The sequence below is a fragment of the Natator depressus genome, chromosome 11, assembly GCF_965152275.1.
Source record: "Natator depressus isolate rNatDep1 chromosome 11, rNatDep2.hap1, whole genome shotgun sequence".
NCBI classification, from domain to species: Eukaryota; Metazoa; Chordata; order Testudines; family Cheloniidae; genus Natator; species Natator depressus.
In genome coordinates, this window is record NC_134244.1 from 62,343,084 (window position 1) to 62,369,127 (window position 26,044).

Sequence of the window (26,044 nt, forward strand, 5' to 3'; positions counted from 1 at the left end):
CCCATGCTCTAACTTCCCCCATGCCCCTCCAACTACCCTATACCCCTCTCTGCCCACCATATTCCCTCCCCCTCCCTCTAACTGCCCCCATAGGCCTCCCTGGCCCCTCTAACTGCCCCCTCCTTACCCCTCTAACTGCCCCCATGTCCCCTCCCTGTCCCCTCTAACTAGCCCCATAACCCCTCCCTACCCCTCTAACTGCCCTATACCCCTCTGCCCCCCATATCCCCTCCCCCTCCCTCTAACTGCCCCCATAAGCCTCCCTGGCCCCTCTAGCTGCCCCCATAGGCCTCCCTGATCCCTCTAACTGCCCCCTCCTTACCCCTCTAACTGCCCCCACACTCTAACTTCCCCCATGCCCCTCCAAATGCCCTGTACCCCTCTCTGCCCCCCATATCCCCTCCAACTGCCCCCATAGGCCTCCCTGGCCCTCTAACTGCCCCTTCCTTACCCCTCTAACTGCCCCCATATCCCCTCCCTGTCCCTCTAACTTCCCCCCCTCCTTACCCCTTCCTGGCCCCTCCAACTGCTCCCACACCGTGTCCGTGTCCCGGTCCCCGCTAACTAGCTCAGAACCCTCCGCTCCGACTCCTCGAGTCCCCGGCCGACGGGGAGTCCCTGGGGGCGCGGGCGGGTCTCTCACCAGCCAGCACGAACTTCGCCATGAGGCGGCCGGCGGCGGAGCACGAGCCCCTCGGGCAGCGGCTCCTGGCTGTCGCTTAGCAACGTGGCGACGCTGCCTCCAGTCAACCTCACCGCGCGAGGGAGAGCGCGAGACATTGTCCCCTGGGCCGCCCCGTACTCTCGCGCGATTTAGAGAGGGCACGTGAGGAAGGCATCATGGCGGCTCCCGTAGGCCGGTCACATGAGGCGTAGCCGGGTCGGTCCAGTGTCCGGTGAGTGGCTGGCGGGGTCGCCTCCGGCGAATCAGCCTGGCTGCTGCTGTGGAATAATGAAGGGCCCCAGGACTGACCGGCTGCCTCCGGCCGCGGCGGGGGCCAGGGGGCTTGTGAGTCCCCACGGGGCGGGTCCCCGTCCCCGGTCGTAGCCAGGGTGGGAGGGGGTCCCCGTGGGCGGCGTCCGTGGGCTCAGGCCAGGAAGCCACGGGGAGTTCACAGGTGTCTCTGCTGGTATGTGACGACCAGGGCCCGTGTATCGTGCAGCTGAGGCGCAGGATCCACCCCGGCCGTGCCATGGTGCTCCGGGCCCTGAGGTTTCTTTTAAGGAAGGTCGTAAGCCCTGTGACCGCGAAGGCCTACGTTTAGCATTGTGAATGGCACGTGGCTGAAGCAGGGGTGTCTGCCTGAGTCTGCAGGCAGCCTGAAACTGCACTTCTGATATGTGTGTGATCTGCTCTCTGGTCAGCGGTTGAAACCTAAAGATAACAGTTTAAAAGACACCGTTGTTAATTCTTTTGCTGCCGAGTGTGCTAATAGAAACATGCAGTTAATGGGGCAGGTGGTTGCTGGAATATGAAAGTTAGTGTTGGAGCCTCCCCTTAATCTTAAACAACCCCTCCCCCCCCGCATCTGCAAATGGAAAAGGAAGAAGTGCCACCCCAGAAATGCTCAACTGCTATCTGTATGCCAAAACCTCCAGATTTTTGCCATACAACTTCTAATATGCAACTGTAGTTTCTGCACAATTTTTAGCATGTTGATCATTAAAAAATTGTCAATAGTGTAAAATCAAAACTTAGAAAAGAAAAACAATGCTAATTGCTCTTAATCTTCATATTTAATGATAGCAAATCTTTAATTTATATCTTGCTTGAAGTTGCCGCAGAATTGTTAGTCTTCCACCACAAAGGGCTACAACAGGGACTCCTTTTCTGCCCTAAAATACACAGAATTCTGCTTACAATTATACCTTCAATTATATCTCGTTAAAACATGATTGACTTAAGTGGATTGAAAAATAAAAAATTGTCCATCTCCCTTCAGAAATTCTGCAGGTCTGCAAGTAAAATCCCTGAAGATGCCGGTACCAAAATGTGTCTTCCATTTTGGCATGCTGTTCATGAGAGGAACAGAATCCTGTCTGGTCTCAGTACATCAGATTGTTCCATGAATTGTGAGCTTTAATTTCTCTTCTTAACATTTGTAATTATTATGAAAATTATGACATCAGGCTCTGATCATACATTTCTTGAACACCCATGACTCCCCGTTAGTTAACTGGATCTATGACTTCTGTCTGCACCACAAAAATGGATGCAACCTTTGATAGAAGCCCTTGGGTTGTGCAAAGAAAGGTGCAGGAAGCCCTTAATAGCTAAATTTATGACATTATCTTTTACTTGGTCCTTTTTAGTCTCATAATATAGGTCTTCTATCTGTCTTAGGCATTTCTAGACGCTCCTATCTCTATGTTGCCTGACTGCTGAATTTGTTGCAAGTGTCAGAATTTTATCACTTGTGGTAAATCAGGAGTGCTGCATGGCTCCGGGAGGCTTGGGGAAAAGGAAATCAGGAAAGTGAAGGTACGCAGTACAGACTCTGGACTCAGTCCTGTAAGTGCACCCATGAGGACAGACCTCTGTGCCAGTGTGTGTGGAGACCCACTGAAATCAATTTACCAGTGTAGATGCAAGTTCAGGGCTTAAGTCTACCCAATTTCTCTTCAAATCCTATCCCTCTTCAATTATACTGTGGAATTGCAACAGTTTTGTGACTGAGACCCTGTGGAATTGCAGAGTCGGGAGCAGAAGACACTCATTAATTAATGACGGATTACAAATGAAAATGAACTATTTCCAGAGCTCTTTCAGGTTCTCTCTGTAAAAGATGTGTTAGTAGACGTGGTATTTTAACCTTTAAACCAAAAGCTTGTTAATGATTTTATAATTTTCAATTGATTTCACAGATAATGCATTTTACCTGGTGTCCAAAGACCTGTTTCTATGGGCTTGAACCTCATTAAGGCCCTGTCTTCTGAGCTGGCATTTGAAAGCTGTTTATAAAACAGTAGCAAAAATGAACAATAAAGTGGGTTGTTTGATAAGGACAATCAGACATTTACATGTATGTGGTTCTAAACTGGGTCCCAGCTTTAGAACGGCGATGAGGACATACACATTAGGGATCAGTAGACATAAGAGTGCCATACAAAGTGTGAACCTGAGAAGATTCCTGTTAAATGTTCCTCCTCACCGGCTTGAATCATCTCTCCGATTGCTGTCTCACGGGGCGCCTGTTTATAGTAAAGGAGATGACACTGTACAAGAACAGAAAGCTGCAAAGTCTCTATTAGATGAACATATGCAAAGTTCATCTAGTGCCTTGGACCCTCTAGAAGAAGATAGAAGTGTTGTTGAAGAGAATCTGGTAGTGAAGAGCGAAAGGAGTCAATCACAGCAGTTCTTTGATGACCTTCAAAAATGCACGTCTCCCTGTGATGTATTAGACCTAGTTTCAAAGTCTGCTATTTCTGAGAAGCATTGTAGTAACTGTTTTACTACTATGTGGGTGCTCACCAAAAAGCTGTCCGAAGACCAGAAGCGTTATGAGAAACAACTGATGGTGGAGCATCCTGCATTCATGCAGCTATGTCAGCGTCTGATGCAAGAGTCTAGGAGCATGTGGTGTGATGACTTGGTATACAGTCTGCATGCTGTGGTGAAGCTAGGGGTATCCCAGAACACTCGACTGGTTCAGACTTTGCTGAGGGTCTCTCAGGTAAGTATTGGAATCTTTTAAAGATGGGAATAAAATTCCAGCGCCAGTTCTTACAGGTTATAGAGGCTACAGCCTCAGAGGGTCTCCACATGAACACCTGTGGTTTGAGTTCTGCCCAGGCTTTCTTTTCATTCCTCTGCACACACCACACCATACAAAGAGAGAGGGCTCAAAGAATACTTGTGCTTCAGGCTGTGCCAAAGCTTTAGATCAGCTTAAGGCATAGAAAAACTCTCTTCTCCCTCCACCCTCACTTCCCCCTCTCCTTTCTCCTCAAATGATATGAGGCAAGTTTGAGAGTGAGCAGTCGTGAGGAAAGGTATTTTTGATATTTTGATTGGAGGGCAGAGGCCAATGTCCTCCTTGACTCCCAATTGTTTTACCTGCTGGCTCTGGGAGCTTTCTTTGGTCTACCCACTATTAGCTGTATTATGCTCCCCTTGTCTTGGGGATTTTTGCAGGACCTTCCCCACCTGCTGATGGAACCAGGGACTTCCTCTGAGCATCATATGACTATTTCATGCTGTGCTAGGTGAGGTTTTCTCCATTTCTGGACCTGCTGTTGCCCTGGTAGTTTCTTTCTTGACTTTCTTCAGAGCCCCCCACCAACTACTCCCCCCACCCACTGTGTGCAACTTCTTCTCCCTGTTTCTTCTCTTTCCATTCCCTTAAACCAGTCTGTCCTCATCCCTACCGCCACCAACTCCTAACTCTGCACCTAGCCAACCCATCCTACTTTGTAGAGTTGTATGTGTTTTAATAAAGCAGCATGCAACTTTCAGAGGGAAAGAGGGCACTGATTTATTACATGGAGGGGAAGTTTCCCCACCAGGTGTGGCCACAGTTGGACCCCAGATGTGCTTGAACCTGCACATCAAAACTCTGGTAAATGTTTACAAAACACTTTAGAGAGGAAATCTTGAACATGACCAGTACGACATTCTCCAGCTTGTATCATACTATGTATAGTACATTACACAGTTTCTTCCTTTGGTCCTTAATATGATTTTTATTTTTGGCCTGATTTCTCATTTTCTCGGTAAATTGGGAGTTAACTCCACAGAAGTCAGTAGAATTATACCAGTATGTAGGTCAAAGTAGAATCAACCCTAGTGACTTTTTCTTTGTTGTCGGGGAAGGTGGTGGGGGTAAGATAGGTCAATTTTTGCCAGCTTTCTGCCACTTAGTCTTAAGAACTTTCTAACATTGTGAAAATATATCTTTAATAGGAGCGCCTCAATGAATTTGATGACCGATGTCTCTCTGTTGTGTCAACCACCTTGGCAACCATGGAAAAAAGCAGAAATGTGGATGCTCTTCAAGCTGGATTACAGTGAGAACAATTACATTTTTTTAATGGTTTCCTTACTTACAAGTCTTGTCATGTGACCATTTATTTCTGTTGGAGGAAAATAACTATGGCATGAAAGGAGAGTGACCATCTTTACCCTTTTGCCCAAAATACACTTTGATATTTTCTGGCTTACATTTTTAGCATTTTCTTCAGGATTATTTAATGATACATTGCATTAGAACATTTTAGTAATCACTGCAATGTGCTCATATCTAAAATATGGTAGAAATGTCCAAAGCAAGAAGACACTTGAACTTTTAAGTAACTTTACACGGTCTTAGACAATCAGGGACACTCTGTAGTGACCATGGCTGTAATCCTACGTTGACCTCTGTATGACAGCTCTGTGCAGGGTCCACCTGGAGAAGCTCATTGCGGGATTGGGACCCAAGTAATTACCATCAGATAGTAGCTGAAACAAATAGCTCTCTTTGGCACCATTGTTGGCATTCTCAGCAGAAAGGGTGGAGATAGGATAAAACACTGGTCTGGGGCAGAGGAGACCTGATTTCTGCCACAGGCCTGCTCGGTGACCTTGGGCAAGTCACTCCACCTCTCTGTACCTTAGTTTCCCCATTTGATAAAACTGCCCTCCTTTGTATAGTGCTTTGATATCTATTAGTGAAAAGCCCTATGTTTCAGCTGGGTGGTGTTATTCTTGATTTCAGTAGGAAATGCCGTTGAGTTTGAATACCATTTTAGCTTGTATTCCGCCTGTATTCAAATGTAGGGGTGGGAGAAGCATTACATCTAATCTTGTTTCAGAATAACTTGTTTGTGGGTGGTGTTTTTATACGCAGATTGTCGGTCTACAAAGCCTCATCTGCTTATCCCTTCAGGGACCTGGTGTTTCTGAGCTTCTAACAGAACATATTAGTGGATTTATATTGTATGTATCAATTCTATTTTAGCTCCAGCTACAAGAGGATGGGCATGTTGGTTAAATAACAACAACATATTCTGTTAGAAGTTCAGGTGCACGGTTCTGGGAGTTTGGGGGAAAGTAGGTTATCCCTCTCCATTTTCCATTTAGAAGACTTTGACTCCATCTTGATTAATCAAACTTCCCTGTTCTCAGGGAAATGTCAATCTCAGTGGATCAATTTCAGAGCCTTCCACTGCCATACAGGCACTGAAATTTCCAAAACTATGCTCTGATATTTGATTTAAAAAAATATACTGTTTTAAAGAGAGTTGGGGTTTTTTTTGGTTTCTTTAGCCTTTTTGTTTCCTACTGAGCCAAAATGGCAAGCACAGATACACCACATCAGAGTCCTTCTCTGTGTGATGCTTTGCCTTCTGCTATATTCAGATCCTGTTCTTCTCCTACAGACTATAGTATCACTTGTTCTCCTTTCCATCTGCTCCATTTTCTGTGTCCTGTACAAGGCTCTCCTGTACAATCAATTTCACGGGTCACTGGGGGCTTGTCTCCACAGAGAAATTGCACTGGGATAAGTTACATCAGTTTAGTTAAACTGATACCTCTGTTTCCCTGCAGTATGTTCACTCTGTTGCTCTTGCATTGGTGTATGTTGCAGCACTGTGTCCACACAGCAGCATTCTGCATCAGCGTAAGCATGGTGCAATGTGGGTGGGTGGGCATTCCAGGGTCCTCTGCACTGCTTGGGCAGTGGAGTTTAGAAAGGTTGCCGGACAGATCACGGCACATAGGGGGGAGAAGTCCTACGGATATCTCACACCAGTGTAGTTACTTCAGTGTGAGGAGGTGGCCACATTGCTATTAAGTCTATTTAACTACGTCAATGTAGAGCTGCGCCAGTTTAATTTAAAAAAAAAAAAGGGGGCGGGTGTGGAAGAGGTGTGAGGAGCTACACCAGTTTATCTCAGGATTCGTCCATGGGAGACAGATGTGTGCCTGCTTCCACCAAAATAAGCAAAGCTTTACTGGTTCAACTTGTGTGTGTAGGCAAGCCTCCTTAAACCAATTCCATTTCTTTCCTTATCAGGTTACTGGTGGAGCAGCGAATTCCAAAGATCAGTAACATTTTTATGTTGCAAAGCATGATGAAATGCATTGGAAAAGATGCCCCACTCTCTCTCAAAAGGAAATTTGAGGTAAAAGATTAAAATAATTGGTGGGGCCTTCTATTATTCCTGCATAGCTACTGCTCCTGTGTTGCTATTTATTCGTTGTTTATGGTAGCATCTGTTGTACGCTAGGCAGTTTCCAGACATTGAAAATGGATGGTAACTTCCCTAAGTTGCTCATCCTCCAGGGACATTTAAGCAAGTAAACAGTGGTTTGAGGAAGGGAAAACATTTTTTTAATGACTATACATGTCAATTAAGTTTGCTGTAGTCTGCCCAACAGAGGTATTTCTGCAGGAGGGACTTAAATAGGTAGAGGGTGCAAAGGTCCAACCACGCATAGGGATAGAAAGCGTGGAGGTGTTTATGTAAGAAATTGGTAGCGTAAAAGATAAGATGCTATCTGTGAGCTTCATTGTAACAGGGCTTTCTGTGTAATGAATCATGCTATTGAGAGGCAAGTAACTACATCTGCCCTAGTCCCAATAGAAGGGGATTCTTAAAACGTTTTCTCAATCCAGTGGAAGGAGCTGGGGTTGATATAGTATTTTTAAACATTGTTTTTACTTTTTTTTTCCTATTGATAAAATTTTTTCATTGCCCTTTATATATGTCTTTGAGAATGTACTGGGTGAAACTATATTTTAAGAGCTGGGGAAACTGAAATTAGTGGGCCTGATTTTTGCTGTTGGTTGCGTCAGTGTAACTCTAACCATGCGAATGTAGTCACTCCTGATTTACTGTGGCTTAAGTGACATCAGAAGTGGGCCTACTAACTTTAGCTTCACCAGTTTTTTAAATCTTGTTTAAATTAGTGTACATCTGCCAAAGGTGTATCACAAAGGGCAATAGAAAATAGTGAGTCATTTACTAAGGATTTAGAATAACTTAGAGCTTTTGCACATGGCAAAGACTATCATCCTGACTGTACAATATTGGTAAATATGCCATCCATGCTAAATAGCAATCCACCGTTCTTTCAAGCACGGGTAGGAAAACTATATACATAGTAACCAGAAATAAGTATTGTAAGGCCATCTTGTATTGATTTAATTCAAGAAAGAAACAGGAGCACCTGAGAACTTTTTAAGGACAGCTCACACTAAACATTAGATTAGCTGTAGTTGTTTTTATAAGAAAAGTGATTGGAAGGAGTTATTTTAAGCTCCTTCCACTGCTTCCAACCTTTCCTTCAGTGCGAATCTGGTGAGGTTACTGGAGTGGCGTAGTTTTGATCTTCCCGACTCACTTCATCCTTCGGCAGAGATAATTTGGACTGCCAATGCCAAGAATGAAGAATCTAATCAAATTGAATTAATTTTAGAATAGAGTTTTGAAAGAGCTGGACCACTTGACTCCTCTGAATGCTCAACACATGTTTAGTGCTCTGGCTGCGATGAATCACTGCTCCATGCCAATCCTGGATGCCTGCAGTAACAAAATCGTTGGTGAGTTAAAGTGAATTTTTAAACTTCCCCTCTCCTTTACTCTGACTCTTCCTAATGAAAATGTCTTATTCCAATTTCCTTTTAAGCCCAGAAAACATGATTGTTTTGTAGTCTAACAATGCAGATCCATTAGACAAAATACAGTACAAAAAATTTTGGAGGACTGATGGATGATCAAAGAAAGTAGTTCTTATGGTCTCTGCCCTCATTAATACCATGAAATGTCATCTCTGTGGATTATAATGCCATTCTTCATATCTCTGAAGTTAAAATTCTGTTAGCATTTTCCCTATTTATAGAATTTGGGGAAAAGAAAACTAAAGGCCAGCAAGAAAAATTAGTGATTTCAGATGTGCTTTTAAAACTGTTTCTGAACTGAAAATTTGCATCTCCTAGTATGAATTGACAACTGTTTAGGGAGTAAGCAAAAGGGGACATGTTCACTGATTAAGTGGATTTCGTTATTGAGTTCTGCTTAATAATTGATGGCCCAATTGAGCCCAAAGGAACTTAAAATGAAGGTTAATACTCTGACCTTTACTCAGACCCGTGCAATAAGTATTGTAGACATAATTGATCAATAAGTATTTATATATACTCTTGCATCCAAAACTATGGTAAAAGAACATTAATGTTGCAAAGTCAAGCCCTCAAAAGGTAGGAAATGTCCAAATTCAGGTTGCACAGGCAACCTGAATTTTGTCTCCTTGTGCATACACCTTATGATACAATCTTTAATTATATGGCAACAAACTATTTTCTCCCACGGGACCCCTGCTTCATTAATGTACAGGATGGATGGTATTCATAGTATGAAGCTATTGAATACTTTGTTGTATCCTCATTGTTTAGTGTACAGCCATAGGTCTTATTTACTGCAGGTGATTCAAATCCTGCTCTGAAGACAGCATTATTTATTTCCCAGTTTGCTTTTCTGTGGCATTTATCACTATAATATCTGAGTGCTTCACAAACATGGATTTATTTTCATAACACCAAAGAGTGAGGTGGTGGTATCTGCATTTTAAATATGCAAAAAGAAAAGGAGTACTTGTGGCACCTTAGAGACTAACCAATTTATTTGAGCATAAGCTTTCATGAGCTACAGCTCACTTCATCGGATGCATACTGTGGAAAGTACAGAAGATCTTTTTATACACACAAAGCATGAAAAAATGGGTGTTTACCACTACAAAAGGTTTTCTCTCCCCCCACCCCACTCTCCTGCTGATAATAGCTTATCTAAAGTGATCACTCTCCTTACAATGTGTAAGTAAATATGCAGAACTGAAGCACACAGATATTAAGGTCAGAAGTGTCCACTGATTGAGTGTCTAATCTGAAATGCATTGGACCTGATTTTTTCAGAGCACTCAGCATTATTTGGCACTTTATGTGTTTGAAGCACAGCTCCTCTTGATTTAACTTGCAGCTGTGAGCACTCAGCAGTTCTGCAGATCAGATTCGAGGGTCTCAGCTTGGGCACCCAGAAAATGAGAAATACGTTGGGTTAAGTGATTTGCCCAGCATTGCATAGGATTGAAGGATAGAAGACAAGGCTAGGCCAAGATAGAATTCAGGATGACATTCAAGTAGCCGAGACCATCCTTCCTATTTCTGCAGTCATCTGTCTTGTTCGATATACACCTTCCAACTACTGCAACAAATGAAGCAGGGGGTCCTAGACAATAGCCTCCTTTATTACGCAACCCTGATGATCCACCTGATCATGTCCATCCTGTGCACTGAATGAGGCACAGGTCTTGTGGAAAAAATAGAAATGTGATCATGAAATTACAGACTGTCTCATAATGCATATGCACTAGGGGAACTGAATTAAGGTTACACAGGAAGCCTTCATTCTTGCATTTCCTAACTTTTGAGTGTTCAACTTTGCAACTTTGCTACTTTTCTTTTAATACAAATTGTTTTGCGGTTTGTGTGTGTGCGCGCATCCACACGTATAATTTCCTAGGGTTTTAAAAGGAAACTGAAAAACACAAATTCCATCCGCTGGTATCCCACATAAAGGTCATCAGCAGGACTGGAACCGTTAGACAAGTGGCTTTCAACCTGTGGTCTGTGCACCTCTGGGGGTCCACAGATGATGTCTATGATTTCCAAAGAGGTCTGCACCTCCATTCAAAAAATTTTTAGAGGTCCACAAATGAAAAAAGATTGAAAATCACTGCTTTAGATCCAGCTCATATACCTCTGCCTCTACATCTAAGGGAGTAACTTATTGCAATAATAGTTGGTGATCCTCAATATGGACCAGCACTAGAGGAGGATGAAACACGTTTCTGTCTGCAAATAGCTATGAAACACATAGGCAGAGGAATGGTAAGACTCAGGATGTTTGGGTTCCATTCCAGGCTTTGGAGGGGAGTGTTCTCTGGTGGGCATAGACTTTTCTGCCCATTCCTCTCAAGCTTCGTCCCTTCTGCCCTGTCCCAGCTATGTCTCTTCCCCCACCCTCAGCTCCTTGTCCCAGTCTTGTTCTCCTTACCAAACCAGTCTATCTCCACTCCTCAGGGTTCTCATCCTAGTTCCAGTCTCTTGCCCAATTAGTCCCAACATCCCTCTGTATGCTCCTAGTCAGAGTCCCAGTCTGTATCCCCAAACTTTCCATCTCGGTCTCCTTTGCCCAGCCAGTCACAGTCTCTTCCATGGCTCCCCATCTGATTTTTCACATCACCCCCCACTGGCTGCTGGTCCCAGTCAGATCCCACAACGCGCCACTCACAGTCACTGTTCTTTTTGTTGTTGTTCTGTTACAGAGAGTATCCATGGTACTCCATTTTGGCAGTTAATCCATGTTCTGAGATCATGCAGCATCCTCCGGTACCGCAATGTAGTTTTGTATTCAGCAATAGCAAACTACGTGACTTCAGCCATCTACATGTGGGGCACGAAACAGGTGAGGTAGTGACCACAAGCTCTATAGTGACACCACTAGAACTGCCAGTACGAAGCTGTGCCCAGGTGCATACAAACACTGTTTATGGAGCTGCTAGTTACGACGCAGTGCTTCAGTTTGCATTCTGAAATGGGCTTAAAATGGGGCATAAGTTCCAGTTTGGCTCTACAAGTAGAGCAACTACACAATGTTAGAAAATTCAGAGGGCATAAAAAACAATGCAGTTTGTCTCTGGTTTCTTTTCGTGAAAGTTTAATAGGAATAACTTGGTAGAAATTGGTCCGTGGCTGAAAAATTTGTCAGTTTCAAACTTCTCTTTCTTGATGTATATCTTTGAAACAACAGGGTGTATTTATACAGATTGATTGAGGGGAAATCTTCGGTAAAACTGGTACATTGGCTGTCGTTTAATTTGTATAAGCGTAGCACCGACAAGTCCTCATCATGGACCTGAACCCTGCGCTCGGCACTAGAACCAAAAGGCAGTCCCTGCCCCAGAGAGCTTCAATCTAAGTGTAAGAGAAGAAACAACAGAGGGATACAGACATACAGATGGTGGATCAGAGGGAAACAATGAGACAATATTGGCTTAAATATTTTAAAAAGTGTTTGGAAGTTTAACAGTCCATTGTTCTCCTATTTATTGCAGTATAGTAATAAAGAATACAGTTAGTCATGCTCATAATATATTAATTTTCAAAAGTTTATTTTCATTTTTAAAAACCTCTCTGATGCTATGACACCAGACAAGTAAATTTCCATATTGAGGCCTGTACTCTAGTTTTAATTGGTTTGTTGGTTTTTAGCCTTAAAAATGTTTTTCTTCATATACTTTTTTTTTGCGCATTTTAGATTGTCCTGTTTTTGTCTGCCTTTGAGGGACTTCGCTTTCGACCTGTTGAGCTGATGGATATTTTGGCTGAGAAGGTGACAAGTCATCCTGAATCCCTGAACCTGAAGGATATTCTAAGTATTCTCCGGGTGTATTCACTTCTCAACCACGTTCCCAAATGCCAAAATCAGGAGTAGGTTCTGGCTTAGAAAGCCTTGTATTAAATTACATAGTTGTTATGTGGGTGTCTGAAGAGGCACCCTAAAGAGTACCTGCTACTGATCTTGGATTCCAGTTGTGAAATACTTCTCACTTTGTCTGTTTTACTAAATCTGTGAGATAAACTTGCTATACCTGTCACTATTATAAAAAATATATATACATTTTTTCTAAACAGTAAAGCAATGTAATAGAGAATGCACAAGATGTAATAGAGAGTGGGTGCCCATCACTTAAGTTATAGCCTGATAAAAGTGGTGAACAGGTTGTAGCTAGTGGTAAGCTTAGGTGCTGGACTTGGGTTCTGGTTATCCAAATAAATTGGAATATCTGTCTGGGGTTTTATTTCAAAAGTATTGATTTATATTTTATAGAGATTTTTAGGAAAGTCTGAGTTTATTTATAAACTGGTACGCAAAGATATCTTTTTTTTTTTTTTCTTTTGAAGGTTCCTGGAGTCTCTCAACAGTGCCTTGAATAAGTACCTCACCAGGATTTCTAATGTGGATCTGCTGAAGGCAGTGTATTCATTTTGCGTTTTAAAGTATCTGCCCCAGCCTGCACTTAGTCAGCTCCTGCAAGGGGACAACATCAATGAGTTACTAAAATCAGGTCAGGCATTAATGTATTCATGTGTGTTATGCCATTGAATTCAGAGTAGTGTGTAGAGAAGAGTAGTAGTAGCTTCAACACAATCGCTCTTTAGGGTGTGGTTGCATTGAAGCTCTCAAGCTAAGTGGGGCAGACTGGTTAATGTAAAAAATGGAGTTCAGCAAGTTGTTGTTACTTGTTAGTGATTCAGGTGACTCTGTCCTCAGACTCAGCACTGAACCAGTGCCCTCATCGTGGCGATGTGTTGTGCTGTTGGAGGTACCATTTTCAGATAAGACACTTCAGTAATGAGGAAAGTGTTTCCTAGGTAACTGTGTGTGTGAAAGACAGTAAATGCAAGATTTGTTGTAGAAAGTCAAATGTGAACAAATTGTGGATTCTTATGTCTGTGATGCACATTCAAGATTTTCCAAGAACCTTTTAAAAAAAATAACCAAAGTGATGTATGTTTTTCAGCTACATCAAAGTTTAGCTCAAAATACAACTTGTGGTTAGAAGTTGCTTGACTGTTTTGCTTTAGGATGAAGGACCCTGACTGAAATGGTTCAAGGTAGTTGTTCAGCTTTGTGTTATAATGCTCTACAGCTATTCGCTTAGTTTGGCACTGAGTCAGGGTGTAAGTGTATATGTTGCTTGAAGTTCTGTAAGCCCCTACGCTTCAACAAAAGAGCCTGTCTACTTGGAACCTGAATAGTTCAGTGCAGCTGAGTGAATAATTGACCCTTCCATTCACTGGCTGAATCAAAGGGGGGAGAAAATCAGTTTATTTTGAACTGAAATTGATTTTTATTTATTTAGGCTTTTCCCACTGAAATGAAAAAGTTCCATTCTGGTCAAATGAAATGTTTCCATATTGTTTTGAAAAAATATTTTTCACAATTTTTCCCCTCATTTTTTTGGTCTGAAACTATTTGCTGAATTTGACCCAAATTTGCAAATAGTTTCCCCCACCCCCAAACCTGCATTTTATCAGAGAATTTACTTTTCAGCTGAAAAATTTTGCCCAACTCTACAGTTTGGTACTGTTAAAGCATGTTCTCAAAATGACATCCAAAATGTGACTTAACTTCTTGTGTTTTATCAATATCCATTAAAGTATTGGGGTATTTTGTTTTTGTTTGTTAAAAACAGCCTCCATGTGTACATCAGTGTATTTTACTTATTAGTAACCCAGCTGTAACAGGGTAACATGTGTAGCTGTGCACAATGGGGGGGGGGGGGGGGGAAAGTGGTTTAAATGAACAGATTTCAGACTTTCAAGAGTGGATGGTCCAGTGGTTAGGGTGGTAACCTAGGACCTGGGAGCCCAGGGTTCAACTCCCTGCTCTGTCACAGACTTCCTCAGTGTCCTTGGATAAGTCTCTTAGCCTCTCTGTGCCTCAGTTCTCCATCTGTGTAGTAGCATTGCTTTACCTCACTAGGAGGCTGATTCTACAGTAATGTGTGTCTTGTAAATTGCTTAGATAGCTATATAGAACAAGAAGGTTTTAACAATGTCTTGATGGCATCTTTTCAAGAAACAATTAGTTTTATTATGCCTAATTTGGAATGAATCTACTGCTCAGCAAAGCTGAAATCTGTTCTTACTGCAAGGTAGCCAGTGAAACTGTGGATTTGATGAGATAAAATGATACAATATAAATATAACGAGTCCACTATAATGCTACCTTTCTATCCTTTTTTCAGATGGCCTTAACAAGGAGCAGAATGAAATGATGCTGCACTGTGTGAACATGTGTCTGGAACTTGATAGTCCTCCTTCATTCACTAAGCCAGCAACTGTGTTTATAAATAAACCCTCATCACCTTTGGTTTCTGATCTCCCTGAGGTACAGGAGGCTCTTCTGAAACTTCTGGGAGATGAGCGTATGGTTCAGCAAAACATCCAACTGCCACATGGTTACAGCATTGGTATGGGACCAATTCATTGTCATGTGCCTTTGAATATTGATTTATAGTGGTAAAGAAATGGACTGGCAACTATTACATATAATATAAGGGGTTTAAAATATAAATTTCTGGTGAGAAGGTCTATTTGACAACTATGCCTTTATGGATGTATTTTCTATGACATTCACGTTAAAATAGTTGGACAGTTGACTAAAATATTGTTACTGCTCTGGTTTGTAAAATTGCGGTGGGCTTTTTGTGGTTAAAATCTGGCTTTTGATGCAACTAATCCTACATAAACCCAATAGGCAATAACTATATTAAACAACACTGACCTTTCAATGCTAACATATTTTTTTAATCTTTGGATTAAAGAAACAATATAAAATGGCAAAATATGAAACTTCAGTGTGATTGTTTTAGCTGTGGAACAGTTTTCCTTTTTCTTTGATTTAAAGAACAGGATATGAGCTTCATTGAGAAACCATTTATAAATTTAGTAAAGTTCCATGGTGTATGGTTTCTTTTGTATGCAGGGTTTATACTTCTATGATTATATCATTTGCAAGGTACTCTCATTACCTGATTCACTTATTATACTTCTGGTATTTTTATTCCTAAATTTATCAATCCCAGTGATAAAAGACAAGAGACTATGTATGGATCTATGAAACCTCAGACAGCAATTTTTTTCTTTAAATCCTGAATTGATACACCTATTCATACTGTATCTATGATTTGTGATAACAAGTACTTTTTCTGACTGTGTCAAAGCTCCAGCTGAATCTATTTGTTGCTCTCGAAGGAACAGCAATATATTGTGCAAGCTGTCACACAAATGCAATAATTATAGCTGTTTCTTTTCTATCGACTCCATAAAATATATTGGAATGGTCAAAGCCTCTTGTGGCATTTAATATTCTACTGCTTTGCTTTCAGATTTTGAAATCAAAATGGATGCAGACAGAAAAAAAGTGCTTCCAGTAACTGAAGTAGATGATCCTGCTGATGTTCCAAATGTTCAACGGTACCTTTATTTGGTTACAAGTTTTCTTTACCAGGCCCTTTTTATGCGAGGCTCTTCCTGTGCCTCTCTGGCTCATTGATCTGCAAAGCAAGTAATTCACTTTCTCTATGCTCTCACAAGAGTATAAGAATTGCCACACTGGATCAGACCTGGGCCTCATCCAGTATCCTGCCTCCAACTGGGGCCAGCACTGGATGTTTCAGAGGCAGGTGCAAGAAACTCCACAGTGGGTAGCTGTGGGATAATCTGCCCTCATAAAGGTCTCCTAGGTTATAAGGCCAGAAGAGGGGGATCACTTTGATCATGTAGTCTGACATCCTGCCTAACACAGGTCCTAGAACTTCCCTGAATTAAATCGTGTTAGAACTAGAACGTGTCTCTTAGAAAAACATCCAGTCTTGATTTTAAAATTGCCAGTGATGGAGAATCCACCACGACTCTTGATAAATTGTTCCAATGGTTAATTACCCTCACTGTTAAACCATTACACATTATTTCCAGTCTGAATTTGTCTAGCTTCAACTTCCAGCCATTGGATCTTGTTATACCTTCGTCCACTAGATTGAAGAGTCCCCTTTCCCCTCCGCAATTATCAAATTTCTGTTCCCCATATGTAGGTACTTATAGCCTGTGATCAAGTCACCCCTTAACCCTCTCTATGTTAAACTGAACAGATTGAAGTATTTTAATCTGTCGCTATAAGATGTGTTTTCCAATCCTTAACCATTCCCATGTCTCTGAACCCTCTCCAATTTATCAACATCATTTTTAAATTGTGGACACCAAAACAGGGCCTCCTCCCCTAATAATTAGAGTTTGGTATAAATCCTGAAACATGAGATTTTGATTCCCTTCCAAAAAAATTTTTGCATTAACTACAACTGAATATTCTTGTTATCCATATAAATGTTGAATCCCTCTGTGACACTTACTAAAGTTGACCTCAACAGGATCCTGTGGCAATGAGTTCCAGTCTAATTATGCATTGAGTGAAAAACTATATCTCTATTCCGTGTTAGAATGGAGAGACCAATTCAACTGTATGCTAAGGAATGTTCTCTTTTTTTAGTAAATGAGATACGTCTAAATCCGGTGACCCAATTTTTGGACCATGTTACAAACTAGGAAACCTAAATTGTGACTTTGAGACCACAATACTGCAGATTTTGTATCTCTAACAATAACGTATCCCTTGTTGACCAAATTCAGCAAAAGGTCTGTGCACCACTGAAGTCAGATTCTGAGGGTTTAGGTGGGATCTAAGTGATGCATGGCCTTGCACAGATGAATTTCTATCTGTCTGTCGGGGAAAAAGGGAACTAGTTACTCTGTACCAATACTGCTTGTCAAGCTACCAAAGCACTGGACTTTTCTGAACCTTCCAAGCAGGTTAGGGATTTGCACAGTAGATAATGGAAGAAAGAAGGAAATAAATGTTACATGCGTAAGAACATAGGAATAGCCATACTGGGTCAGACCAATGGTCCATCTATCCCAGTATCCTGTCTTCCAACAGTAGCCAATGCCAGATGCTTCATAGGGAATGAACAGAACAGGGCAGTTATCGAGTGATCCATCCCTGTCCTCCAGCATCTGGCAGTCTCTGATGCAATCCCATATTTTGGATGCTTCTGTTTCATATAATGCACCATTCTGAACTTCTCCAGCCTTAGTTGCAGAATGATTTGAGGCCTAAGAATTCAATCTTTCACATAAGTACTGTATGGGCAGACCTCGGCACGAAGCTAAAACACATTGCAGGAGAGAGGGGTTTAAGTTGCTTAAGTCTGGAGAAGCAAAAGAATGATTAAATCAGGAGTGGACAAAAATATTAGCAATAAACTAACACAGCAATGCTATTCCTTAATATTAAAGGCATTCTCTGAACGGTTAACTGTGAAGAATACTTAAATTGCACCAACATAATGCAGTTTGCCAGCTCCCTAAGAAATTATTACTGTTTTTGGCTTTAGAGTGGCTGTTCTCTGTGCTCCTCCATCTGCTTTCTGTTTTGGCACAAGACACCCCCGAGGCAAGCTGGCAATGAAGATGAGGCATCTGAAAGCACTGGGCTATCATGTGATACTGGTAAGAAGTCTAAATGCAAATCTTATCAGTATGATCACATATATGATGTGTATGATAGGTGAAGAACAGAGTACTGGGAGTGGTAAGCTTAACCTAAATTGACACTGCTGGAAAAACTCCTTGATCAGTGATGGTATTCTGTGGTGTTGGGCAAAGGGACTCCACTATGGTAAACTATGTCCAGGTGGAGTTTGATCCTTTTTTGTCATGAACTACACCAGGGGTTGGCAACCTTTCAGAAGTGGTGTGCCGAGTCTTCATTTATTCACTTTAATTTAAGGTTTCGCGTGCCAGTAATACATTTTAACGTTTTTAGAAGGTCTCTTTCTATGTCTGTAATATATAACTAAACTATTGTTGTATGTAAAGTAAATAAGGTTTTTAAAATGTTTAAGAAGCTTCATTTAAAATTAAATTAAAATGCAGAGCCCCCCGGACCAGTGGCCAGGACCCCGGCAGTGTGAATGCCACTGAAAATCAGCTCGCGTGCCATAGGTTGCCTACCCCTGAACTACACCATAATTCGCCAAAAGCTAAAACTGAGTTGCTGAATTCCAGTACCTAAGAACCTTGCATGAATTTGATCAGATATTGACTCATTCACCTGTTTTTCATGTGGAATTGCAGATCTGAACTGATCACTTTCTGGAATGCAGGGATTCTCTATATCTGTTTCCTTTCATTAAGTGCGTTGGTTCACAAGACAATGTGAGTTTGTTATTTAGCAGCGGAACTAATGCACCCTTTCCCTTCTTCTCCTGTCCACTAAGGTCCACTACCAGGAGTTTAAAAAACTGAAGAAAGAAGAAGCAATTGAGTGTTTGAAGGGAGAAATCTATTCAGCAAATGCTTTTCCTTTTTCCGATGTGAATTTGCAGGATAATATTTAAAATGGACTGAGAACTTCGGATCTCCTGCTTTTTTCCCATCACAGCCATTCACAAGAAGACGGAAGCGGTTTCATATGTTCCTGAAAAATGCCTCAAGACATCATACCCTGTAGAAAGTTTGTAAATTCAACTATATCTACTGAAGGAGTTCTTTAGCAATAGAAGCAGTTCCTTTCAAACCTGTGTTCCAGAATGTTATAGCTAAGGCTCCTTAAACAATAATTGACTTCATTTAAAAACAAACAAAAAAAAAAACATCCTGCATTTAATGTTGAAACTATCTCAAATGTATCTTTTTTTTTAAACTACATCTAGGCTACTCCAGAGGGCCAAACTTTTCATGTGTTCTTGAACTGGGGGAGTGTGACAGTCTTTCAGAGCAGTTGGGACCATGACTGCTCTCACTGTAGTGAGAATGGGATAACGAGTCAATCTGTCTTTAGCTTTCAGTAAGAACTCCAGCCAGAAAAGCAGTAAATCATTACATATTGACTGGAGTGGAAATCAAAACTCCCAAATCTCTTGATAAGTTTGTAACTCAGAAAATAACTTTCTAGTCTCATTTTCAGAAGTCTGGGACAGCAAATGATTCTTTATTCTCCATGCTTTTTCTTCAGTCTGAAGCCTTTCCCCCTGTTATAAAGCACTCTGAGAGTCATAGCTATAAGATCCTGTCCTCGTATAAATTGCCTTGTGATGTCTTCTTGGGTTTCAGTATTAGCTCTTCCAAGACTACTTACAGCTATTGCACAATACTTAGGAAGGAGTACTGCAGAAAGGGATCTGGGGGTCATAGTGGACCACAAGCTAAATGAGTCAACAGTGTAATGCTGTTGCAAAAAAAGCAAATATCCTTCTGGGATGTATTAGCAGGAGTGTTGTAAGCAAGAAATGAGAAGTAATTCTTCCACTCAACTCTGCACTGATTAGGCCTCAACTGGAGTATTGTGTCCAGTTCTGGGCACCACATTTCACGAAGGATATGGACAAATTGGAGAGAGTCTAGAGAAGAGCAACAAAAATGATTTAAAGGTCTAGAAAACGTGACCTGTGAGGGAAGATTGAAAAAATTGGGTTTAGTCTGGAAAAGAGAAGACTGAGAGGGGACATAACAGTTTTCAAATATGTAAAAGGTTGTTGCAAGGAGGAAGAAGAAAAATTGTTTTTCTTAACCTCTGAGAATAGGACAAGAGGCAGTGGACTTAAATTGCGGCAAGGGAGGTTTAGGTTGGACATTAGGAAAAACTTTCCAACTGTCAGGGCAGTTAAGCACTGGAATAAATTGCTTAGGGATGTTGTGGAATCTCCATCTTTGGAGATTTTTAAGAGCAGGTTAGACAGACACCTGTCAGGGATGGTCTAGAGAATATATAGTCCTGCTGCGAGTGCAGGGGACTGGACTGGACTGGATGACTTCTCAAGGTCCCTTCCAGTTCTGTGGTTCTATGATGCAACACAACATCCACTGGCCCACTACGTAGTAGAGGATAAATCAGAATCATGGTGGTATTGCCTACTGATGTAAATGTGAAGTTCAAAGAATGCTCTAAGTTGAAGGAGTGGAAGAGGCAGACATAGCTCTTCCATCCTGTTCTTGAAAATACTCATTAGTACTTGCCTTCAAGAGTCAGTCAATGAAACACTTGCATTTTTTTGTTTTAATGAAGTGCAGTTTTGAATAGGAGTATTTTGAACATTTACTTAGTAACAGCATTGAAACTTGTGGTCTTCATAGAATATCAGGGTTGGAAGGGACCTCAGGAGGTCATCTCGTCCAACTCCTTGCTCAAAGCAGGACCAATCCCCAGTTTTTGCCCCAGATCCTGAAATGGCCCCCTCAAGGATTGAACTCACAACCCTGGGTTTAGCAGGCCAATGCTCAAACCACTGAGCTATCACCCCCCTACAAATCTGTTACCCATTTCTGCATTATGGTCAGTCCTGTGATAATGATATTGTTCAACCAGAACAAGTAAATATATGTTAGAGCCTTTGGCAGTAACCTTATTCAACCAAATGGCGGTGCTCTTGCTTCGCATCATGGTGAGCTGTGAACTGCACGCTTCTTTGTCTCTGTATTCGGCTGAGGATTTGGCTGAAGCTTTGCAGTGATGTGGTAAAAGAATTAAAGTGAAAAGAAGAAATGAGGCATTATTTTAATTTGCTGCCGTACCCTTCATGGAGTAGGTCAGCTGAATATGATATATGTTTGTGGAGAGAACTTGCTAGTAAAGATATGTACAGAGTTATGACTGGTAACATACCACAAGAAGAGCTGTCCTTGCTGGTTTTCAGACTGGCTGAAACCCTGAAGCATGGAAATTCTGCCAGAAAGCCTGAACTTGTGAGATTTAAAACTGGATTTTCAGACCAAAGCGATTTGCTCGTTGATGGGATTTCCCTTTTTCTGGATCAGATGCACCAAGAAATACTGATTATCTGAATGAACCTTTCCTTTTCTTCTAGCCAAGATGGCATGCAAGCGATTTTCTTTTGTCAACACTACGTTAAAGGTGTAGAGTACTCATGACCACTGCACTGAATGAGTGACCACTGGAAAAAACAGTAGTGGGTGGAACCAATGACCCACCTCATTACACTAGTTATAATGTAATAGGCCCGAATAGAAGGCATATTTCATGCCATATGCAATGTGATAGTACCTTGCTCCTGCTGTATCACTAGCTGTTTGTATTATTCTTGCATCTTATAAATACTGTGCTATAAACACTCAGCTATAGAATAGTTATGAAAGATACTTGTTCCCACTGAGGACTTCGGTCTTTCTTCAGATTTTCTGAGTCTTTTACCCTATTCTTTCCCTCCTACTGTGGATTCCGCTTGTTAGCAACCTCTCAGATCCCAGCAAAAAGTTGCTATTATCTAAAGGTTGCCAGTAAGCAGAAAGTTAGTCCGTAGGGGTGCAGCTAGGGAGTGAAGCACTGGGACATGCGTGGTACCTTTCCCTGCCTGCCCGCAAACCTGCCTACATCTGGGAGGGGCAGCTACATGCAGAGTAGCAGGGGGGATGCAGCCCAGATGCTGGGGCTTTCCATATGGGTGTTTGGGGGTTGCGGGGCTGCACAGTACAGGAGCCTGGGCTTGGCATGTCCCAGTTCTTCCTCCCCTGGCTGCAGCCCCACAAACCTCCCTGCTGCTGCCCTGCCTGCAACCTCCCCTCCCAGCCACAGGCAGGGCTGCAGACGGGAGGCACATCAAAAAGTTGTCAATTAGCAGCATGCCTGTTGCCAATATCCAAATCCTGTTAACATTAAAGTCAGTGGGGTGGGATTAGAAAATGTTGCTACCCACAGAAAGTTTATATCAGGATTCCTATTAAGTGGCACCCACTGTGTTTGCCTCCTAGCGTTTCCCTCTAGCTTGAGTGTGAATATCATTCATTGTACAGTTGCGACCATGCCATTCCGTCTAAAATACGACAAGATTTTCAGGTGTCAATCATCGAAGGCCAAATTCCATTTTTAGGCACGATTCCTGGGCCAGAGTATATATTTCGGATAACATGCTCCCACTGATGTCAATGGAAAATTTTTACATAGATCAAGTATAGAATTTGACAGTAACTCAACTTATTAGTTACTATTCTTTATTAAGTACTTTGTTTTTCCATTCAGTATTGCTTAGGGGGAAAGCATATGGCCCCCTATGGGACCACCACCCACTTTTCACTTTCATTTCTCTTTCTGTCCCTCTTCCTTTTCATTCTCTCCTCCTTTCTTCCCTCTGCATTTCTTTCCTCACAGCAATTCGTAATTTCTCAGTACCCTTGGTTTTTCTCCCACCCATTCCATCTATTAAATGATCAGCAATAAAGAAAGTTAATGTTGACCCTAAAGGGTTTGTTTTAGTTCTCACTCGAGTGAGATTAATAGGGAACAGAGGAGTTCACACCTCTCTGAGCCATTGTTTCAGGCTGGCTGCAGACTCAGGAAGGCAGCCTTGTGTCCATTTACCCTTGGTTCACATTTGGAAGGTTTTCTTTCTAGTGATAGTTAGAAACTTCTTTCTGAAATGAAAGCTGAGATTTTGCCCAAAGTGAATGTCATGCAAGCTGTGAAGTGATCAATAGTACCCTTTTCATTGGCACTGCTGTTATAGCAGTTCTGGATCTATCCCACTTGAGATGAAGCTGTAACTTTCTTTTCAAAGAAGAGAGCAGAATATTCTTCTTGGAGCTGACATAGATTTTGCCAGATCCATGAAGGGGGCAACATGTTTTATTCCCTGGGCCACAAGGAAATCTGAATAGAGGACCCATGTAACATTCTGTTCCCCCATTATGAATTTGTGAAGTATTAACTAGAGGTTTGTCTACACAGGGAACCTATTGCAAAATAAGCTAGGGAGTGAATTTAAAGTGCAATAGATATTTCAAATTAAGAGTGCCTTTGTGTGGTTTCATAGAAGTGGAGTAAGCTAAACCCAAATAACCTAAGGGCATGGCTATACTTGCAAGTTAGAGCACATTAAAGCACCCCTGGGCACCCTAACTCCTGAGGTGTTCACACTGGTAAGGCACATAGAGCATCTGGACTCTGCAGCTGGAGCGCGCCTGGTAATCCACCTCCATGCTGCACGCCGGCTGAAACACCCAGGCATCAGTCTGGATGAGGTGTTGCATTACTGCGCTGTGATTGGCCTCCGAAAACGTCCCATAATCCCCTGAAGTCAAGTGGTCACTCTTGTCATTGTTTTGAAATCGGCTGCGGGCATGCGGATATCCCCTTTCAAAGCTCCGTTTCTGGCAGCCAGCATGCTTATCTGCTCTGGGACAAAGCAAACCATTAGTGTGAAATGCTGCTGTTGTGAGTGTTGTGTGTGGGGGGGGGAGTGTCTCCTCCTGTCTGAACTTACAAGACAGCATGCTGACACACACTCCCCCCCTCCCCCACATACACTCCCTGTCACACTCTCCCCCCGCCCCCCATTTGAAAAGCATGCTGCAGCCGCTTGCACACTGGGGTAGCTACCACAATGCACTGCTCTCTGTGGTGTTGCAAGAGCTGCTAATGTGGCCATGCCAGCGCGCTTCCAGCTGATAGCGTAAACACATGGCAGCGTTTTCCCTGCTGCGATCTCCAAAGGCTGGTTTAACTCCCAGTGCTCTACATCTGCAAGTGTAACCAAACCCTAAAAGTGCCTATGTCTACACTTAAAACACTACAGCTGCAGTGCTTCAGTGTAGACACTCCCTACAATGACGGAAGAGGTTCTCCCAGAGCTGTCTACACTGGGGGTTAGGTTGGCATAGCTACATCTCAGGGGTGTGACAAAGCCACACCCCTAAGAGACCTAGCTATGCTGATGTAAGTTCCCAGTGTAGACCAGTGTTAAATGTGGGTTAAGCATTCACATGGGGAGCTATTGCGGAATAGCTATTCCAGGCTATGTCCCGTAGCAGGCAAAGCGTTAGACACTAGTCCCATTGAATTTAACTGCCCCTTTCACATGAGAAACAAAAACTCTCATGGAAAAGGGTGGCAGGATTAGGTTCCTTTTGTGCATAATCTTTGATATAAACTGCTAAAAAGATTGACTTAAATAATATAATAAAGTTCAGTGATCGAAAGCACAGACAAAGTAATAACTGGCACTAGGATATGCAAGCCAGGTGAGGTCTAAAAGTGGGCAGAGAGGCAATGAAGCAAGAGACAGGAAGTGAGAAGACATGCTGCAAAAGAGAAGGCTCTTGCGACAGGTGGCTGGTGTGAAGGAATGGGGCCAGTACCAGATGAGCAGAAGGAGTGAGGTAGCGTGGAAGGGTTGAAAATAGAAATTAAATAAGTGGATCCTAGAATGAGGGTACAAAAACATGTTTCTGGGGGAGTGATGTCGTTATGGATCTGTGTAAAGGGGCTGTACGCGAGTATCCTGCATGTGCTGGAGTCTAGAGAATTAGGACTTGGCAATTGCAAAAGAGAAGGGAACTGTAGTAGCCAAGAGTGCTACAAAGACTGACCTGACTCTTCCCTAGTCTGAGTTCTGTTCCCAGGCTACTTTAATTGGTATTGGTTTAGATTATTATTTATTAATGCTAAGCTGTTCTCATCTCTCCAAGCAAATTGCAGAGCAAATAACCTTGCTTGAATAAGATATCAAGTTTACTTCTTATTTCTTGGCAATGGAAGATCAGCATTTGAGAAGAATTTACAGATGTTTTGTAAGTATCAACAACAGCAGAGGCAAAATGTGCAGCATTTCATGTGACGAATTATTAAGTTATGTCTGGAGACAGTAAAATACTGATGTTGAACATGTGACGTTTGAACATTCTTTTGCCAGTAATCAGCCTGGTCCTTGTTTAGAGCATTCCATGTTTATAGAGTGAAAAAAAAAAATGGTCTCCCAACCCCTCAAATTTTATTTTTTGTAGTTTATACTAATGCAAGGGTTTAGATCAGTTTAAGCTACTTTAAGGCCCTAAGTGGATTTAAAGTGCAAAAACAAAATTCCCCAAAACACAAAAACATGAAGGGATCTGGCAGGCTGAGCAGAGGTGTATGTTAAAAAGCAGCTGTCAGGCACCTCTTTCTGTGGATAGAAAATGCAATGGAGCAACACTGGTTGTGAATCAATAACAAACTCGTTAAGAAAGCATTTTAGCATTCCCTCCAAATTCAAACACTTACAGTAGTAATTTTGCTCAGAGTATAACTCTGTGGCTATGTCTAGACTGCACACCACTGTAGGCGGTGTGTAGGGTGTGCATAGCCACATGCCACAGTGAAAAGCAGGCTGTGTCCATTGTGGGACACCGCTGTGTAATGTAGCTACACGTGTCAGAGAGGCGGCAGGCGGGAAAAGCTCAGGCAGCTCCCTGTGGCAGGAAAAGGCTTGGCCAGCAAGGGAGCTGTTGGAGCCTTTATCCACTGCTGGGAGCTTCCCTGCGGTGGGGAAAGACTCAAGCAGCAGGGAGGCAGTTGGGCCCTACACTGATAAAAACAGCAGCTAGACAGAGGAGGCACTGCTCGAGTGCATGGAGAGTCATGTCGGGTACATACTTACAGGATTCAG

General features: G+C 42.2%; 2 protein-coding genes across 11 annotated transcripts in view; one reads left to right on the forward strand and one right to left on the reverse strand.

Moving 5' to 3' along the window:
* MDH1B (malate dehydrogenase 1B) overlaps positions 1-846 on the reverse strand; it is a 24,410-nt gene extending 23,564 nt beyond the window's left edge. For 4 of the 9 annotated variants that reach the window (XR_012641495.1, XR_012641494.1, XR_012641493.1 and 1 more), the window contains exon 1: positions 644-844. Coding sequence is in view for 5 of the 9 variants with exons in the window: in XM_074968017.1 (XP_074824118.1) it covers positions 644-665 (22 nt within the window). In the remaining 4 variants the exon portion in view is untranslated. Of the gene's footprint in view, positions 1-643 lie in introns of all 9 variants that reach the window. The other 5 variants (XR_012641492.1, XM_074968014.1, XM_074968016.1 and 2 more) reach the window with 2 other exon arrangements.
* FASTKD2 (FAST kinase domains 2) lies at positions 807-20,002 on the forward strand. 2 transcript variants are annotated; one of them, XM_074968011.1, is made up of 13 exons: positions 816-896; positions 1,944-2,073; positions 2,866-3,677; positions 4,907-5,010; positions 7,002-7,110; positions 8,408-8,531; positions 11,312-11,451; positions 12,304-12,476; positions 12,951-13,114; positions 14,801-15,025; positions 15,944-16,031; positions 18,005-18,119; positions 18,890-20,002. In XM_074968011.1, the coding sequence occupies exons 3-13, from the start codon at positions 2,976-2,978 to the stop codon at positions 19,007-19,009; spliced, it is 2,064 nt and encodes a 687-aa protein (XP_074824112.1). In that variant the 5' UTR covers positions 816-896; positions 1,944-2,073; positions 2,866-2,975; the 3' UTR covers positions 19,010-20,002. The 2 variants fall into 2 exon arrangements, with proteins under 2 accessions (XP_074824111.1, XP_074824112.1); XM_074968010.1 differs by lacking the exon at positions 1,944-2,073 and having other exon boundaries at positions 807-896.
* The last annotated feature ends 6,042 nt before the right edge of the window (positions 20,003-26,044 follow it).

What these genes read in the sequence shown, in the direction of transcription:
- FASTKD2 (XM_074968010.1), top strand. Translation starts at nt 2,976, where the DNA reads ATGAACAATAAAGTGGGTTGTTTGATAAGGACAATCAGACATTTACAT. An exon ending in CTTTGCTGAGGGTCTCTCAG is followed by an intron (nt 3,678 to 4,906) that starts GTAAGTATTGGA and finishes TATCTTTAATAG; the next exon opens with GAGCGCCTCAATGAATTTGA. An exon ending in GCCACATGGTTACAGCATTG is followed by an intron (nt 15,026 to 15,943) that starts GTATGGGACCAA and finishes CTTTGCTTTCAG; the next exon opens with ATTTTGAAATCAAAATGGAT.